The sequence below is a fragment of the Branchiostoma floridae genome, unplaced genomic scaffold (assembly GCF_000003815.2).
Source record: "Branchiostoma floridae strain S238N-H82 unplaced genomic scaffold, Bfl_VNyyK Sc7u5tJ_218, whole genome shotgun sequence".
Taxonomy (NCBI): Eukaryota; Metazoa; Chordata; class Leptocardii; order Amphioxiformes; family Branchiostomatidae; genus Branchiostoma; species Branchiostoma floridae.
Window position 1 is genome coordinate 51,152 of NW_023365791.1, and position 18,698 is coordinate 69,849.

General features: G+C 41.7%; 2 protein-coding genes across 2 annotated transcripts in view; one reads left to right on the plus strand and one right to left on the minus strand.

Annotated features, from left to right (window-relative positions):
• Positions 1 to 3,146, plus strand: part of LOC118408598 (dihydrolipoyl dehydrogenase, mitochondrial-like) — an 11,557-nt gene extending 8,411 nt beyond the window's left edge. The window contains exons 13-18 of the mRNA XM_035809416.1: positions 369 to 439; positions 709 to 770; positions 987 to 1,114; positions 1,752 to 1,812; positions 2,079 to 2,245; positions 2,702 to 3,146. Coding sequence (XP_035665309.1) covers positions 369 to 439; positions 709 to 770; positions 987 to 1,114; positions 1,752 to 1,812; positions 2,079 to 2,245; positions 2,702 to 2,767 — 555 coding nt within the window. The 3' untranslated portion in view covers positions 2,768 to 3,146. The remainder of the gene's footprint in view (positions 1 to 368; positions 440 to 708; positions 771 to 986; positions 1,115 to 1,751; positions 1,813 to 2,078; positions 2,246 to 2,701) is intronic.
• Positions 3,147 to 8,028: 4,882 nt separating this feature from the next.
• On the minus strand, positions 8,029 to 18,182 carry LOC118408597. Its single transcript, XM_035809415.1, has 12 exons — positions 17,967 to 18,182; positions 17,675 to 17,860; positions 15,890 to 16,012; positions 15,549 to 15,728; positions 14,955 to 15,124; positions 13,325 to 13,510; positions 12,774 to 12,892; positions 12,145 to 12,346; positions 11,836 to 11,901; positions 11,267 to 11,437; positions 10,749 to 10,836; positions 8,029 to 10,023 (listed from the first exon to the last, which is right to left on the minus strand). The coding sequence occupies exons 1-12, from the start codon at positions 18,127 to 18,129 to the stop codon at positions 8,156 to 8,158; spliced, it is 3,522 nt and encodes a 1,173-aa protein (XP_035665308.1). The 5' UTR covers positions 18,130 to 18,182; the 3' UTR covers positions 8,029 to 8,155.
• Positions 18,183 to 18,698: the final 516 nt, after the last annotated feature.

Below are 18,698 nucleotides of genomic sequence, written 5' to 3' on the forward strand. Positions count from 1 at the left end.
CCCCGGTTTAAAGAAAGCCCTGCGATCCTAGTCCATACATTAACCTCAACTGGTCGGATAAAATATATTTCACTGAAGCAAATCCCAACTAATTTTCTGTCAATTGTGTAATCAATATAAAACCATTTACTGTAAATACCTTGATTTACTTTGCAGTGGGAGGAAAATGGAGTGTTTGCGGCTGGTTGAAAGGTTTTGGGTAGCACTATAGCTACATACTGTACAGCAATGGAAACACCAGTAGTGAAGCACTCCAGGAACCTTGTAAACCACAAACATAAAACTACAGTAAAAATTTAACAAGTCACAGTAGGTCAACCAAATCCAGAGTACTGAGTATTGGATTTAAAACCATTTCATTATTTCAGGATGTTGGCATCCAGCTTGATGACAGAGGTAGAGTTCCTGTCAACTCCAGATTTCAGTCATCTGTACCCAGGTAAGGCTTGGGTACTGCCCTCTTCTGTCTGATAGGTATCCTTTGTGGATACCTATAGTATAGGTCTAGGCTGATACAACTGCAGAATGTTTCTGTGGCATTGTGTAGCGTAACGATAGGATAGGGTTTTTGGCTCAAACTTGCAAGTTCTGGGTTTGAGTCCCCATATATGTTCAATCCTGCCTCTTTTGTTTCTATTCTTGCTGATTTTGCTATGAAGCTTAGCTATGACATTTGAAGAATGCTAAATGATATCCTGCTCTTCACAGCATTTTTGCCATTGGAGACTGTATTGCTGGACCTATGCTGGCCCACAAGGCAGAGGACGAAGGTACTTATCTCTCTCAAAACTCTTTAAATCTGATTTAAAAGCTTTTATCACTCTTGAATTTTCATATTCAAAAAAACATAACTTCCGTCAATGTCTTTTACTTTAATATGTACAACATGTGAATGTACAGGTAAAAGAAATATTGCTGGATATTCATTGCAGCCTTGATGTTTCTTTGTATGCAATGATTGTGCTGGTTTGGTTTCTGTGTTTTAGGCATCATCTGTGTAGAGGGAATAGCAGGAGGTGCTGTCCACATTGACTACAACTGTGTCCCCTCTGTCATCTACACTCACCCGGAGGTGGCCTGGGTAGGCAAGAGTGAGGAGATGCTCAAGGAAGAGGTTGGCCCATATTTGATGTATTCACATTTCCAAAGATAGCTTTTCCAGGGCTCAAAATACCAATATGCAGGTTAGTGCAGGTAAAATTGGAGCTGTGCAGGTTTTCCTGATGTCTACCTGCACTGGTCCATGTACTGGGTTTTATACATAAATGTCATATGACGTAGGATTTTTATTAGCCGCATTGAATGTTACCACCTGTTAAGTATAAAAGAAAACAATTTTAGTTCAAACCAGACTTCCTAAATTCAGAGTGGTGGAGGTAAAATTTGTCTGGTGCATGGCATTGTAATTTTCAATGTTACCTGCACCAATGCAGTATGCAGAAAAAAGTATCTTTAGCCCTGTTTTCTGTGAACGAAAAATAGCAAGATTCTTGCCAAATAGCAATTACTCAAGCAATTCGTCAGTAACACTGAAGAGATCTTGTTGGAAAGCAGGTTTTATTTCCTAACTATGAATTGATATGCAAAGGAGATGAGGACAATTTAGTGTATTCCTATGTCTGTGAAAAACATTCTTCATAAGATCATATTTCTTTTTCCGTCACTTGCAATGGTGGTGTTCTTTATATCCTCTCTACCAGAAAGTCAAGTACATTTGAAACCATAACCATGTCTTCTATTATCACACACAGGGAGTTCCTTACAAGGTTGGGAAGTTCCCGTTTGCAGCCAATAGCAGGGCTAAGTGTAACGGTGAGTATGGTCTAAACTTTCAAACTCCCTTGCTCTGCAAACCCCCTTTCCCAGCATAAGAGAACCTTATTCAATGTTGAAACTAGCAAACCAGCGCCCCCAATAGAATAAAAACCAGCCCTGCTCAAAGCCTGCAAAGGAGTCCAAGGTCCATCCTGGTATGAGTTGTTCATAACAAGGGAGATAGTAGTTGGCCCACCCAACAAGGCATGTTCCTTTGGAAGTTCTACACAAGATGTATTGTGTTGTGTTCTGTGTCCCCCCAGCTGACACTGATGGCATGGTGAAGATCCTGTCCCACCAGGAGACAGACAGGATGCTGGGGGCACACATCATGGGCCCCGGGGCAGGGGAGATGATCAACGAGGCCGCCCTGGCCATGGAGTACGGAGCTTCGTGTGAGGACGTCGCTAGAGTCTGTCACGCACATCCGGTAGGTCCAGGAAACTTCCCCATTTTACCATGACCTGAGAGTTGTTGCTTTACTGTGAGTGTGATACTCGCACCCACATGTTTTGTTTTATCTTTGTTGTGACTGTGCTTAGCTTGATTGTGCAAAAAAGTTACAACAAATAAAGGTCTTCATTCATTCATTTATTTCAAGATTGTCTGCATAGACAGTCAGGCATATTTCAAAAAGTAATGTCAAAGAGCATGAGAAGAAATTGAGGTTGATCAGTCTTTTGTATGGATTACCTTATGTACATGTACCTTAAAACGTTTGCATGTAAATATTTTACTAGGTCAACATTTTGCTGGCTGCAATGTATGTCCTATGACTTTTCTGATAAAATTGGGAACAAAAATCTTTGATACTATCTCAGTATCTGTATGCCATTGAATATATTGATTTAAACTGTTTTTAACTGAGATATTTGACATTTTACAGACGTGCTCCGAGGCCTTCAGAGAAGCCAACATGGCGGCCTACGCTGGGAAGCCCATCAACTTTTAAATGTATTTTTGCGCACACTGGAAACAAATATGAGAATACTGTAAATTGCTAGTTACAGTCTATTTACTGTGTATTTTAGGTGCATGTACATGACTTTAGGTGCAGACCAATGGGATGTTTATCATTTGTAAGTGATCTAGGGAGACATGTATTACTGGTGTTGTGACATATGTAATTATAGGACATGTTCTAGGAATTACAGACATTTAGGATTACACAAAACAGAACCACTGTTACAACATTGTCTCTGTGTAGTCATACAAACTATTATGTTTGGAAGTATGGCACAAGTTTTGGAATTTTTGGATGTTTTCCCCAGCCTTGATTGTAATGGTACATGCATATGGAGAAATAAAGTTAGTCTATGATTGTACAATTATAACATGTTTATCATTATTGTTGTGTATTGTTTCTAGACAATTGAATATTTCAGTTTATAGAAAAAAATTAAAATTTGCCAAGGCATGTTTTGAGTCTGTCTATGAAGGAATAAAATATTTCTCATTTTGGGCTTATTCTGATCTAAAAGAAATTGAATGACCCACATGGAATATATGTTGCCTTAGATAGCTTGTCTGAACTTAAATTTGATAAATAAATTTGGTTCTCTGTTATTTGAAGTTTTATTTCAACAGAAACACATTGTATCACCCAGCCGATCTGTTAATAGATAGACCCTACATGCAAAACGTTTCAATAATTGAGCTGCATCATACAGCTGTAGGCAATTGAGCCTGTCACCAGCGCTCCAACCACGACCATCGGCATCAGGACTTCATAACTCGGGTACAGACTCAGGTCTGTGCCGTTCTTTTGTGGCACCTTGTCTATCTCAGTAGCCATATCAGTGTTATTGGCGTCACTGTCCAGTTTTGGCGTCAACTGCGTCACATTAGTGGCAGGAGGGGCGTTGAACGCTGAGGTCTCATCAAAAGGCGTCATGTCCTTGTATCCATCCAGCACGTTGCCTTCAGAAGTGGCGATGGGCACATGAGTGCAGTAGAACCGGGTCGTCGTAGTGGCGGGAGGGACGTTGAACGACGAGGTCTCATCAGCTGGCGTCATGTCCTTGGATCGAGCCAGATTGTCTTGTGTTGGGGTCATGGGCACTTCACTAAGGTGGCGAGCGACACTAGCAGCCGTATCCGTGTTGTTAACGTCATTGTCAAACTGCGTCACATTAGTGGCGGGAGGGGCGTCGAACGCTGAAGTGTCATCAGGTGGCGTCATGGATGGAGCCAGCTGGTCTTCTGTTGGGTCGATGGGCACTTCATCAGTGTGGTGGCGAGCCGCAATAGCATCGGGAATTTTCGTGCCATCACTGTGCGGTTTGGGCGTAAAATGGATCACATTAGCGGCAGGAGGGGCGTTGAACGCTGAGGTCTCATCAGGCGTTATGTTCTTGGATCGAGCCAGCTTGTCTTCTGTTGGGTTGATGGGCACTTCATCGGTGTGGTGGCGAGCCACAAAAGCATCGGAAATTTTCGTGCCGTCACTGTGCGGTTTTGGCGTAAAATGGATCACATTAGAGGCAGGAGGGGCGTTAAACACTGCCAGCTGGTCTTCTGTCGGGCTGATGGGCACTTCATCAGTGTGGTGGCGAGCCACAATATCATCCAGAATTTCCGAGTCGGAGATGACTTCGACGATCAAATCTCTCACACGAGGATGCTTGTAGTTGTAATCGTTGTCTCCCGTCTTCAAGTCGTAGTCAGTGACGTCGTATCGGTTGTCATCTTCTGTATCTGATCGCTTCTTCGACTCCAGGCTGTTCGGATCATTCTCGTGGTGGGAAACACTCCAGGACTTACCGACACGTCGTCGGGTACGGATTGGAGCGTTGAAGGCGTGGTTCTCTCCAGTCGTGAGGTAGTCCCAGACTTCAAACCCGCTTGGCTCGCCGTATCCTGGTCGGACGGTAGGTATCTGTGTGTGAGGACTATCAACAAGATACTTGTACAAAACCTTGTACATCTCCGTCTCACCATGGATTACTGCCACACGATAGCGTACGCGGAGGACCTTTCTCAGGCGTTCGGTCGCGGGATCAGTGGTAGGTGGAGCATCAGTCGGGGTCATGCCGTCGGGGATGTGATGGGCGGCAGTGTTGTCGTCACCCTTCACTCGGGTCCTTTGCTTGAGGGGGGTCCCGATGTGACCATTGTCATCTTCCCAGGCTCTGTACGGTGGAAGGTTGGCAGGCTCACCTGCAGGAGTGTTTGTGCTGACGTCAATGGCGATACTGACGACGACAACCTGGAGCAAAAGCAAACGTTTTTATCGTACCACAGTATGGACAATCTTAGAACTTTGGGTAGTGATCCGTCGTGATTTGACTCGAGAGATTCTGCATTATTTTCTATCAAAGATTATCCAACCTTTCTCGTATTAGTCAAGGGAAACATTAAAATTTTACTGTACTAGAGGCAAAAAAACAACTGGTGTACCCCATACGTTATAATGTCAGACTTATGCGGTCTAACAGAAAATAATTGAGTACCTATTCATAAAAGATGGTTGGGATAAAGTGATGATGTAGAAAACTCACCGTCGTCATCGCAGAAAGGAACAACGACGTAATCACGACCGATTTAAACAGCGATATCCGCCGCTGTCCCAACTAGCGGATCAAACGCATGATCCACGGTCTTGACAAAGGCCGGAGGGGAGGCAACGGGCCTGGCGCGAGACCGCCGGTGGCTTCGGCGGCCACGTCTCCTCGACATTTTTGCGTCAAGTTTTAAGTAATAACGTTATTCACGTAATGAAACTAGCAGCTCAATAATCTGCGTCTGTATCTGAGAGCAGACAGTCGCAACTGTAAACAAATTACATCGAACGCCTTTGTTAGAAAACATCGAACGCCGTTGTTAGTTTAGAACACGATGAGTTTGCGGTTCTAGAACAACATTTCGTTTCCATGCAAGAGACGAGGAAGCCTTTGCCGCGGTGGTAGACGCTGTCTAACGCTGCAAAGATTAAGAACATCCCTGAAGTTCAACACAAATTGTTCATTTTATTCTGGTCTACTCTATTAGCAAACGATTGTAACTCACAAAGTTTCGTGGAATTGGAGTTTTTAGATCAGTGTCGACAGAACTCAACATTATGGCATTGACACATATTTTAATGACTTTTGAGATGACCACTTGTATGTCATATGTATAATTCGAGAGTGACAATATAAAGACAAAATCTTATTTGCTTGATACTGGCACAACATACTGTCCTTGGTGCTGAACACCCTCTACGGCCTGAACTATTATTATATAATAGTTGTACCTTTTCTCGCTCACGAAAACATTTCAAACAACTCACATCAAAACTGGGGAGCACCTTTAGAATTAAAATTGTGTTTATAATCAGCATAACAGTTAGCTTCGACCTATGACTCAGTTTTCTTTCCTCGACAGCGTTGCAGTACTGTTATAAATCGCTATCACGGGGAGGGCGCTGTTGGTCGCGTTGCCCCCATAGTGCAATTGAGGTCATCAGCAGAGGTAGCCAATCGCGAAAAACTGTATTTTTCTGACCAATAACAGACAAGAATTTTCTTCATGGGCCATGGAGTCATCCTCTTCCAAGGTTTTCAACAAAAAGCCCTTGGTGGTTTAAAAAAAACGCTAGGGGCACAACAACACACCACGTATTCTCTGCCCTAAGAGCTAACTTTATCTACCAGTCCACTCAAAAATTACGACCGTAGGGTGTTTAGAACATGAGTTATAAAAAACCTGAAGTTTTGTTGCAGATTTGCCACTAATTGAATATTTATAAAGTCTATTATCGAAATATCATCAGTTGCCATCCACGAATTGTGTAAAGTTATATCCCCAAATGCACACACAAACGTGCACACACACACACTGGTACCAAAAACATAACGTTCCTGGCGAAGGTAATGAAATACATGTAACATTACGGTTATATATAATTGCAGTACATGTACATGCAGTCCCATGAGCAATCAAACATACAGATGTAATGGCAAGTTACAACAATCCTTTTATTGTGTGCAAAAGCAGATACAGAGTTTCACATTCTGAACTTTATCTGCATTGTAGTAGTAGTAGTATCCATTATTTGAACTATAATTCTCTCCCTGCCTGTACAAACTGCAGTTTCCAACAAAGCAAGAATTCTATCATTATTCCTGAAGAGAAAAGGGAGGCCTTCAATGCTTGTGCTAATGACGCATACTAAAAATGCATTTACCTTTTAACTTGAGATGGGGCAATTATAGCAGACTTCATTGAAAATTGAAAAAAAAATCAAATATTGGTATCAATAATTAGTATCCGTGATGGACTTAAAGTATCATTATATTCACATAAACCCACAAACTACAACACTGTCATAGAGTCAACGTCAAAATGTCACTTATAGTCCATTTAGATGTGGTATCATTATCTATATCATTTTGCATCAATATATGGTTTGTCTTTGTGTCCCTTACAAAGCAATGCAAATATGACATGCGAAACCCAACAAGGTATGAATACGCAAGATAAACCCATTTCTTTTGCCATTTTTGGTTGAAGGTTTTGCAATCATTTATTATATAAATATAGCTAAGATGAAGCCACCTTTATAGCTAGAGCCAGCTAGCCTCTGATTGTAGAAAATAGTGTTCCTCGGCATCTCAGCATTGTTGCCTTAAATACTTTAATTTTCCAGGTTATATACACATGTATAATGTACCTACCATAGCAGTAACTATTCATACTGTATTTGGAAGAGTTGAAGTATAATGGTTACACTTCAAAAGCCAGAAAGCATCTTTTTCAAACATTACAACACATTACAAATGTTTGAGTAGATCTAAGTGCTATACTGAATATCAATGATAATGTAGCCCAAACTATTTTCAAACTCTCAAACTACTAAGTTACCTACTGACCATTTTTTTAAAGGATTGATATCAATGTAACAGGTTGCAGTGCTTGCATGAACATATATGATGAGCATAATATATCAGTCATTTAACAATTCTTTCATATCTAACACTATATGTGAATATTTCTGGCTTGGTTCTAGTCTATCTAGACCCCTTACTTCTGACCCATAGTGGCAGTCAGTGGAACAAGAAATTTATCTAATGCCCTGATGTAATATACAGCCATATAGTATATATTATTCTTTTCCAGATATCAATATCAGAAACACTACAGCAAACCATTAAACAAGTAGAAGACAGTCATAATAGTATGGCATTTGCTCTGGTCCCTCCAAATAATGGCAGAAATGTTACTAGTACACTTTTTTACATCACAAAATATGCATTTTATACATGATATTCAAGTTTCTATAGGCACAAGTAACCACAGATTAAATTCTAAATTTTAATTTAAAAAGCTTCAATGTTCATTTGACCTTCTGAGTGAGTGCTCAGCATGGGGAGCTGTCATCACTGTCCTCTGTAGGCTCCCTGCTGCTGGCAGACTCAGGCTGTTCTAGTGACAGTTTACCCAGGGAGTCATTGTCTGATGGCATGTTCCGAAAACACTGTTCAGAGTCAATTCTACCCTCGATGTTGGCCTCCATCTGTTCCATCAGCCTATCTTGAGACTCATTTGGTGACAAAACATTCCCAAAGCACTGTTTGGAGTCAATTCTGCCCTCATCGTACGCCTCCATGTCTTGTATCAACCTGTCACGAGCGGCGTTTGGAGAGAATTGGATGTTGCGTTTGTCAGACAGTGGAAGACTGAGACTGTCACTGGATGAGACTTCGGGAAGCGACATGGAGCTAGTGTCATGGCCGGACAGCCCGGAGTTGGACCCTCCTGTTGTCTGGCTGGACAGACCGCTGCTGGTGTCGGTGAAGGTCGTACATCCGGAGGAACCCTCGCGGGAAACGGAAGACTGGGGGGCGGTACTCTGAGAGGAGGAGGAGGATGCTGTAGACTGCTGGTTAGAACAACTAGAGTCTGCTGTAGAGGGATAGTGGTGGAATCTTGAGGGTGGAAGACCTTGATACATTCCCTGAGGTTCAGGGACATAATATTGTGGGTCAACATTTTGTTGCTGTGACTGTGGAAAGTCGTATGGTGGTTGGGGTGGTGGATATTGAGGAAGGAACGCATGGGGGCCGTATGGCATGTAGTTGGATGGCAAGTATGGCACTTCTGCTTGGCCCATCACTGGTGATGGCTGACCCATATGTGGCCCATGAGTTACTGGGTAAAGGCCATGTGGTGTATAGAAAGCTGCAGTCTCCACTGGGTGACCGTTCTGAGGTACAGGGGACATGTCAGCCTCGGCTGCGGCCATGTTGTGATGATGTGGATATCCCCACTGCCCCCCAGGGTAAGGAACAGGTGGATAGCGTGGTGTTGTGTTGTCTAGTGGACCATATCCAGGTGGGTATGTAGGCGGGAGGTGTTGCCTGAGGAGCTCATTAGTTGGACTACCTGCCACTCCTGATGACATCAAACCGCCATCCTTTCCTGTGGACTGCAGTTCTGCCTTGTTTGGGAGGATTCTAGCAGGCTGTTCTGATGGAGAGACCAGGGTGCTGTCTTCAGTAATGTTGGCTGGTTGGTTAGCCTGCGGTTTCACCATGTTATCCACATCCGCCTTTGCGTGAAACTCGACAGGGGACTGTCTTGGTTGGGCCATCGAGGAGCAGTCATCAGACTCACAAGGACTCATCTTCCTTCCTCCATGATGTCTCGATGGAGGGGACATGTTGTTGAGTTTTGATTCCTTGGGTGGAAACTTTTTCTCAGCAGCAGACTTGCCCCCCTCCCCATCTGTGTTCCTGATGATGCTGTCAGGCATCCATGCCTCAACGCGCCTGTTTGGTGGGCGGTCCTCTGTCATCAGTGAAACTTTGTCTTGCTTGTCATCCTTTGTCTGCTCTTTACCGGTTATAACTGTACAGGAAGTATCTTGTTTGGATAATGAAGGGGGAAGACCACCCCTGTTCTCTTCCTTGTTGGTGTCGGGTGGGCTGGCTAGATTTTCCACATTTTGCTGGTGACTGACCACACCGTTTGACTCCAGATCAGTGCTGATGGTACTCTGGGATGGGTAGCTGTTACTTGGTCTCACCACTGGGAGTTGGCCTCCAATTTGGTTTCCAAATGCCGTCTTGTTGTCTTCCTTGTTCCACACCAGCTCGTCGGATTCGATAGGCTGGTGTGACGAGGACCGAGGCGGCGGGCATGGCGAGGGTCCGACAATCGGAGACCCACTGGACAGACTGGGAGATTCACTCTCCTGTGGCTGCGACTGTGTTCTTTGTGGAAGATCTGTGAATTGAATTGAATAAAACAACATTAAAGCAATATGCCATGTTAGTTTAAAAGAAAAGTAAATAAACAATGTTGATGAAGCTTAAACACTCAGGTACACAATATAAAATACACAAGGTAATGCTAGTTCACCTTCATCCGCAAAGTATCATATATCTGTTCTTTTTAAGAACAAGGTATTTAGGCATATCAAGGCATATCAAGGCAATGGGCAGTGGTTTGAAACTGCAATATTTTGAAGATAGTACAGTTTGAAAGCACTGTTCATCGACTTGATTAGTCTCCAAGCAGACCCTACGGTGCCTAAAGAGATAGTATCAAAGCTGGCAAAGGAGTATAGCCGGCCAAAGGGAGATAGCTGGCCAAAGGGAGTCAAACAGGCACCGCTATGCTAAGTCCCTGGCCAGCTTTGATACTATTTCTAAGGCACCGTAGGGTCTGCTTGGAGACTACGACTTGATACCCCTGGTTAACCTGTTCATTAACACAATGGATATAGGTTACCCAGCAGATACAGGTGAACTAACGTTAACAGTTACTCAAGAAACTGGATAATTTTGTAAACAATCTCCAAAAACATTCTCCAAAACCTATCCATTTCCTAAATCTTTACTTGAGTAACTTTTATCTTGCATAGTAAAAATGACAATTCAACTAAATTTGGTAGATGAAAATACATTGTTCCAGAGTGATGATGTAAAAGACAGTGTGAGTATAATGACCTGGTGAGGATGATAATGAAGACATGAGGCTGGCTCCCTGATTACTCAGCTGTCTCTTCACCTCCATCTTCTCCAGACGACTTAGCACCTAAGTAAATGATCAAGGCAAAAATGTTCTTATCACCAAAGTCTTAGAACTGACAATAGACAAACCTTAGAACAATTCTAACCTAAATACATGCATGACAAATACTCTACAAAAAATATTTAATGAGGAATTTGATAAATGCATGCATCAACCCAAGTTATGAACAAAAATGCCTGTTACTGGATAATACAATTTTGCAGCATTGGAAAAAATAAGCATTGTACATAAAAAGGTCTGCCTTGGTGCTGATTATTACCCACAAATATGTTAGGCCTTTCCTTGGTGCTGAATGCACCCCACATGTCTACAACATTTAGTATAAGTCTGTATTGTATATAACAGGAGTACTATTTCAATGAAACATTACACACTATGTAGTAATACATAGGATAAGATTGTTCATGTATGTTAGGAAAAGTTATCAACATACATCGGGCATCTTGGGTCTTTGTTTCCTCTTGTGCAGGGTACACTGGCGACCGATCTCAAACAGACCCAGGGCTGTGTCCCGCGGCCAGGGTGTCTTCCCTGTTTTCTTGTCAACAAGCTTCCAGGTCATGTCAGGGTCGTTGGTATCCATGTGCTCTTGCACTAGATCAGTCTGTAGAAGTACAATATTATCATTCAATACAATAGGGACTAAAGAAGAACAGACTTTGCAACTAAGATAGCAACATTTACACATATTATCTAAAGAATTTTTTTCCTGTTTTTTCTTGACTTGTGGGCACGTTTTCTTATACATGACTTAAGAATTTTAAGAATGAATAAGAAAAATAAACTTTCTTAATTTCCTTAAGCTAATAATTTTAAAGTATTTCTCAAGAAGATTCTCAATCTCAAGAAATTGTAGAAATGCAAGTCTAAATTTCTTGTTTTTCTTGTATAGCAAAGTCTTAGATTATTTTACTTGTCATGATTAAGAAAATATAATCTAAGAAGAAGAATCTAAGAAAAACGCATTAAGAAAAAAATTCTTGGTCTATTGGTGAAACCTACCAGCACTCTGTTCCGTCCTCTGGTTTGATCAAATGCCATCTGTCCAGTCAATACTTCAAACACCACCTGAAGAAAACATCAAACAACTTTCTTTAAAGGAATTAATACATCAAAGATAGTGACAAGAAATAGTATATTCATTATAGATACCATAAAGCTGCATTATAACCATTGGCAACAGTAGACTGTGCTTTTTGTAGTCTTTTCCTTGTTACACAACAGCTGTCAACTTGAGCAATAATTGCATTTAATTGGCTGTCCAGTTATTTAGCAGTCTTGCAAATGCCCAACCAGCCAACTGCTACTTACCACCCCGAAAGCATACGTGTCCACCTCCCGTGACAGCACCCTGTTCCTGCAGTACTCCGGCGCCATGTACGCTGTGGTTCCCATGATCTTACTGTCCGTCTTCATGATCGTGTAGCTCTTCAGATCTCCCGACGGGCCGTCGCGGGCTAGACCGAAGTCACCAATCTTTGCCTCGTAATGCCTGTCAAGCAGGATGTTGGAGCTGGGACAAAAACAGAGATTAGGAAGATTAGCAGCAAAAAGGCAGAATAACAATTGTCAAATCTTACTTAGTCTATTGTTTATACTTACATTGTATTATATCATCACAGTAAGGTGCTAAGGAATTTATCACAATGCTACAAGCAATTAACAATTCATGCAACAGCCACATTTTGTATTATTTATATTTTATATTTTATTTTATTATTAGTAATATCTACATACTTCACCTTAAAGTTTACTTAAAGTTTAATTATACTAGCTGAAGTATACTGCTATATGGTTATACATACATGCATGCAGAATTATTGAATGTTGGGTTTCACAGCAATGATTTAACAGTGAATGAATTTCAGTGAAAAGTTGTTGTTTGATGTCTATTGGTTAGATGTAATATAGTCTAAACAAGGTAAACTTCAGCCACATACCTCTTAACATCCCCATGTATGAGGGGTGGGTCCTTGACAGTGTGTAGAAACTGTAGTCCTCTGGCCACGCCCTTAGTGATGTTCATTCTCAGTTCCCACTTCAGCCCAGCTGTTCTGTCCTGTGGGAAGAAATAGAAGATTTGTACTGATGTACAAACTGTCAATGGGAGAAAGTGCAATTTAATTTTAGTAATGAAAGTTATCTTCTGCCCATTGATAAAAAAGTTGCTTTTGCCAGCTGTAAATTGTACGTGTCGATTGACTGTCAGTATTTATATGAGAATTTTGCAATTGGACTGTAATTGTTGTTTTTTGCACAGTCAAGTAGTAGTTATCTATAGTTTACAGGCTTCTTCTCTCTTCTTAAACATCTGTTAGCAAACAACTTGAAAACTGTACTTGCAAAAAGCCACCCCCCTTGACAGAGGCAGCTGGAGATCAGCAATCAGACCTAAACGACATCCCACAACGTCCAACCCTGGCAAGACAGGGAACAATGGACGCTAAACTGGATAGTGTCAGTGAGTAAGTGAGTGAACATGTAATCATACCTTGCACTGTAGCCTGTCCTCCAGTGACCCATTGAGCATGTACTCTGTCACCAGGCAGGGGACCAGTCCGTCCAGTGAATACCCGTGGAGGGGGAGTAAGTTAGGATGGCGGAACTGCATCAGCTTGGCCAGCTCGTTAAACTGGAACTTCCTACCCTTCCGCTCCTGGGTGATGTCCTGGTCATTCTGGGAGAGATCATGACATTACATTCATTCAGTAATGATTACAGATGTAAAACTAGGTCACCTTTATCCAAGGGGTAACCTATATCCGTTGCTTTAAAAACATGGTGTTTAAAGATTAAGTTGATGGACAGCGCTTCCAAATCAAGTTCTAAAGAGAGACAGTAAGGTTTGTAATTAGGTTTTGCTTACATTCTACTGTAAATGCAGAAATGTTCACGGTGGATTAATATTCGCGGTTTTCGCGGTGACCACTTCACCGCGAACTTAAATCCACCGCGAAATTTTTTCTATTGTGGTATTAGGCTGCAGTCTATGGTGTAACCGCGAAATTAAATCCACCGCGAAAAGTCCCTTTTCCCCGCTACCGCAAAATTAAATCCCCGCGAACTTAAATGCATTTACAGTACTTTCTTTATGTTGTTCACTCAATTTTTTTTCTCAGCATGTAGTGCTCGTACATATATTTATGTGGGCGAAGCCCAACATTTAGTTTTTCCTCAGATATTTGCATATTCCAACCGGAAATCAGAAAAAATGGAAGCTGTAAACATGCACTCCACGTTTCAAGCTTTTTGATTGGCTTACAGTCGCACTTTCTCGGTTTTACGTCAGAGGTGAACCTATCAACGCACAGAACACAATCGGCATCGACTTTGATAATAGCCAATCAGAACTCAGAAAAAATGGAGGCTGTCAACATATACTCCGCGTTTCCAGCTTTTTGATTGGGACAAAGTCGCGGACTGTCTCGGGTGTACGCAGAACTGAACCAATCAACGCACAGGACACAAAATGGCATTCGGCATGCAGTTTGACAACGCTTTAGCAGCTGAGACGACCAAACAAGCGCTCAAGGAAGAAGTTGCCCGCCATGGAATGAACGAGATTGATAAATTTTCACACAAAAACGTTATCTTCAGAAAATTGGACCTTAGAATCTTGCAAATTCAACGGTGAACGGACGTGTTCAAGCAACGCAATACATTTGTATACCTGTTAAAACGTCTGCCTGTAACATGTTGTAGCACTGGCTCAGTGGTATTATTCACACGTGGAAAACTAACGCTCCGGGATCGAATCCGTGGACAGATAATGTTTTTTTAATTTTTCTTTTTGCTGCATTTTCGCGAAAATGTTGCCTTTCTTGTTGCTTCTTTTCTTGCGATTTTTGCTTTCTTTTCCCTTCGCCCACATCCTGCATTTTTTTTTCAAAAATGTTGCCTTTCTAGTTACAAAAATGAATTTCAAGCCTTGAACTGTCAGAGAAATGCAATATATTTAAGTCTAAGAGTCCTGTGATTCTTTTTTCTACATGGGAAAAATAGCCCAAACATATCATGTGTAGTGATGATGGTGTCTTTTAAGCTGCCAATGCTGTTAGCACATTTAAAGAAAAAATGTGAAGCACATAATGATCTATGTCAGACACTGAAGTCAACAGTACCTGTCGGAGGCACTTGACAGCAAAGATAGTCTTGAAGACGTTGGCACGGAAGACCCTGCCGAACGTCCCCTCTCCAAGGAGGTTGGCTGGAGAAAAGCCTTTTGTGCCTTCTTCCAAGTCCTTGTAGAAGAAGTGAGGCATCTTTGCCAGGGTGAAGCCTTTGTCCACATCTATGTATGAGTTCAAAAACAATACATATTACATGGCATATATGTGTGAAAGCCCAGAAGCTGCCACAAAAAGTGATGTGGAAAGTACTGAAAAGGTAAAAGAAAAGTTACCCATACATCAGTAACAGATGCCCATCTTCATTTCTGTAGCCCTTGGGCCACACATTTGTGCAAGCCACTACAGTAGGGGGCTAGTTCACTGGTATTGAAGTGTGTTTAAGTCCCATACTCTTCCTTATTAGTGCTGAGTGCTAAGCAGAGAAAGCAGCATGTACCATTTTTAAAGTCTTTGGTATTGACTCAGCCAGGGATCGAACTCACGACCTACCATATGCAAGGCAAACACTTTACTCTCTACCTACTTGGTCATTGCACTGGTCATACTATAAAATCAGTGTTTAAAAAATCACAGAATTGTAATTACCTCTCAGTCTTTCTTGTGCCTCTTCCCATGTCTCCTTGGGCTGACCTTGAATACCATCATCCTCTCTGCCCCGAGGCTCCTGATGCGGTTGGCAAACCCTGTGGTTGGGGGGAGGGGCAGGGCCAGAGAGCATGGGTGGGGGAGGGGGAAGGGGCAGGGAGTCCATGGAAGGACTTGTTCCTGGAAGAAAATCAGACACAATTCAGGATGAGATGTCAGATGATTTATATGATAAAAGAAATCTTCACAAGCAGCAAGGCAAAAATGATAAAGACTAAGTTGAGCAGCTAAAGATACTACAAGACACTTTCTTTTAATGACTGAAGAGTCAGTTATCATACCTTGATTCTCAATTCTCATGGCCCCAAAGTTGTCTGAAAGTTTGCCGATGTTCTCATCAGGCTGTATGTTGGGTACTGGGGGGTCTTCCTCATTCCTCAAGTATCCATGGTACTTGGAATCCACTGTTGGAGAGAAAGCAGAAAGTGTTACCCTCTCGTTCTCGTGATGGAACTTAGTCTGAGACTGAATAAGATGGTTCTTTACAGGTTAAGGCCACACCAATTTAATTTCTTGGTTCACGGATTTTTTCATAAAAAATATGGAGCGAGAGGGCGAAATAAAAATAAAAATTATAAAATGGTTGGGGTAAAGGTAACGGCTCATCCAAAATATAAAGAAAAAAAGTTTTTAGCTTGAAAAAAGTACAAAAACACTATTATTGTACAGTAACAGCACCTGTACCCACAATTTAAGGAGCTTATAATATAAAGGCCAATTTGCTACACCAGAAAGTTGGTGAATGGTTTCATTAATGGTGAAAATTTGCTGAATGGTAATTTTTATTTCTATTTTTTTTCCCAAAAAATAGGAGCGAGCGAATCCGTGAACCAACAAATTAAATTGGTGTGGCCTAATCCATCAGTGTTAGTAGAGATGTACACTGAGTGCTCAGAAGTCGGAATCGGAGCCAAAGAGAATTGGAGTGTGGTTCTAACATGACTTACTAGGACTGAATTGCTTGATATGGAAACACCAGTTTCTGAATCCTGTATAATGTTTTAAAAAACATTATACAGGATTCAGAAGAGTGTACATATATAGGCTATATTGGCTATATTGACAACAGAAACTACAAGTCATGCAGGTGCAGTGTTCAGCAGTACATCAAGGGGAAGTTGCAAAATGATACCCAAGGTTTTGTCACTAATGACGAGTACAGCACTTACCTACTAAAGCATTCTGCTCATTACTATATATTGGTACCACCATAACAATGATTACACCTTAAAACGTGCCGTTCTATATATGTGTAGTAATAGTAACGGAAAAGTTATAAATCCTAACAAGCAAATCGTTTCAAATCCTATGGAAGACAGAGTTCTAAAATATCTGTAGCTTTTAAAAAAAATACGTTTTAGAGTCTTATAAACCAATGTGTGACAGGAAATAGAAAAAAAAAACTTTTCTGTGGTCATTTCTTTACCTGGGGGAATTCCAGTAAATGCTTTATCTCACAAAACACTAAAGAAGGCAGGTGATAAAATTTAACTATAAATGACAAAATTTCCTTTAACAGTACTTAACAAACTTGGAGGTGTTGAGCAAGGAAGATGATTCATCAAACTATTTAGGGATGTCTTCCCGCTATGATTTCCTGCTGGGAAAGTTTTTATGGCGTCAATGCGGTTTCAGATGACGTTCTTTCAACTATTTCACTTCCCTGACTTCCTGTCAATAACGTTACCTTCCCTAAAAATTATGTGGCGTTTACCTAACCCTGGGGTTCCAGATTGATATCTCTATAACGAATCTACATACTTTATAATAATTTGGTGTGCTGGAAGTTGACATACTAAGACTACTGATAACTTGAGATTTTGCTGTCGGAGAAAAAATTGTGGCGTAGCTCGGGAAAAGTCAACTTGTTCAACCCGGAAGTAAAGTGTTGCAAAAAAAAACGCCGCCATCTTGTTTCCCTAATTAAAAACAACCTTAAAGAAATCGTTGATTTTAACACTGATCAAGACTTATTCATCGTCTTCTGTTCATATCCCACAAATTTCTTGACAAATACCACAGCTAACCCTCAAGGTGGCACGAAAATTTGCATAAACTCCACGTACCAAGTGGCTTGAGAACTTCGGCGGCCCTGTTGAGCTCACACTCGCACATGACGACGAAGAGTTTGTTGACGGAGACGTTTTTCTGTCCCAGATGATCCAAAAGTCGCATGGTAGGGCTGCCGTCAGGTCTTCTGTAGTCCAGCTCGAAGGAACTGATCTCATCTTGGGAGTAATCCAGTCTACCAGCTACAGAGAAAAAAAGGAGAGGAGCGAAATGTACAGATTAGATTTTCTTCATTCTTAGAAAACGTCCCGCGCTCAAGAAAAGCAGTCGGAAAGAAACTCATCTTACCAACGTCTTCCCAGTGGTGTTTCGGGTCAAGAAGGTCCTTGAGACGTCTCCGTTTGGAGTACTCGATGTCCCCCACGGCCACCTTGGTCTGGGGGCTGGGGCTCCGCGAGGGGGTCGGGTTGTAGCTGGAGGTTTTCATGCTGCTCACCGCCACAGCCGCCATCGCGCTCCCACAAGGAAGTGACGAGGAGTAAAGTTCGGGAAATCCCCCCCAGCCTATCTGACGTCATAAATTTGCATAATTTATGAGCGTGTGGTACAGATTTAGATCAAGATTGCGTCATAGTTTCTTCTTCTGGATTGCCTTTACCGGATTTCCGGATCAGGGAATTTACCAATCAGTCTACAAACATTTTATTCATGGAAACAGTTGAAACACAACTTAAAGCTTTCAAGAAAGACGCAGTCTACATTTAATGTTAACAAAAATGTTCCTCAGTTTCCGGTATATTGACAGGTGCTTTTCTACACAGCAAGGAGGTCCAATGCTTACCAAGGACGTTTTATAATAGCCTCCATAGCAGGCTCTCTATGGCTCTCTCCATTTTAAAATGGACGGCTATGAGAGAGGCCAGCAATCAGCGACCCAGTACAAAAAAGTCCATAGAGAGCCTGCTATGGAGGCTAGTTTTATAATAAGCATGATCCATTTAACATACAAGAAAACTAAGATTATTTTAGCAGTTTCAGGTTAATTCCAAACATTTGGGGTTAATGCATAGCGTTACCCGG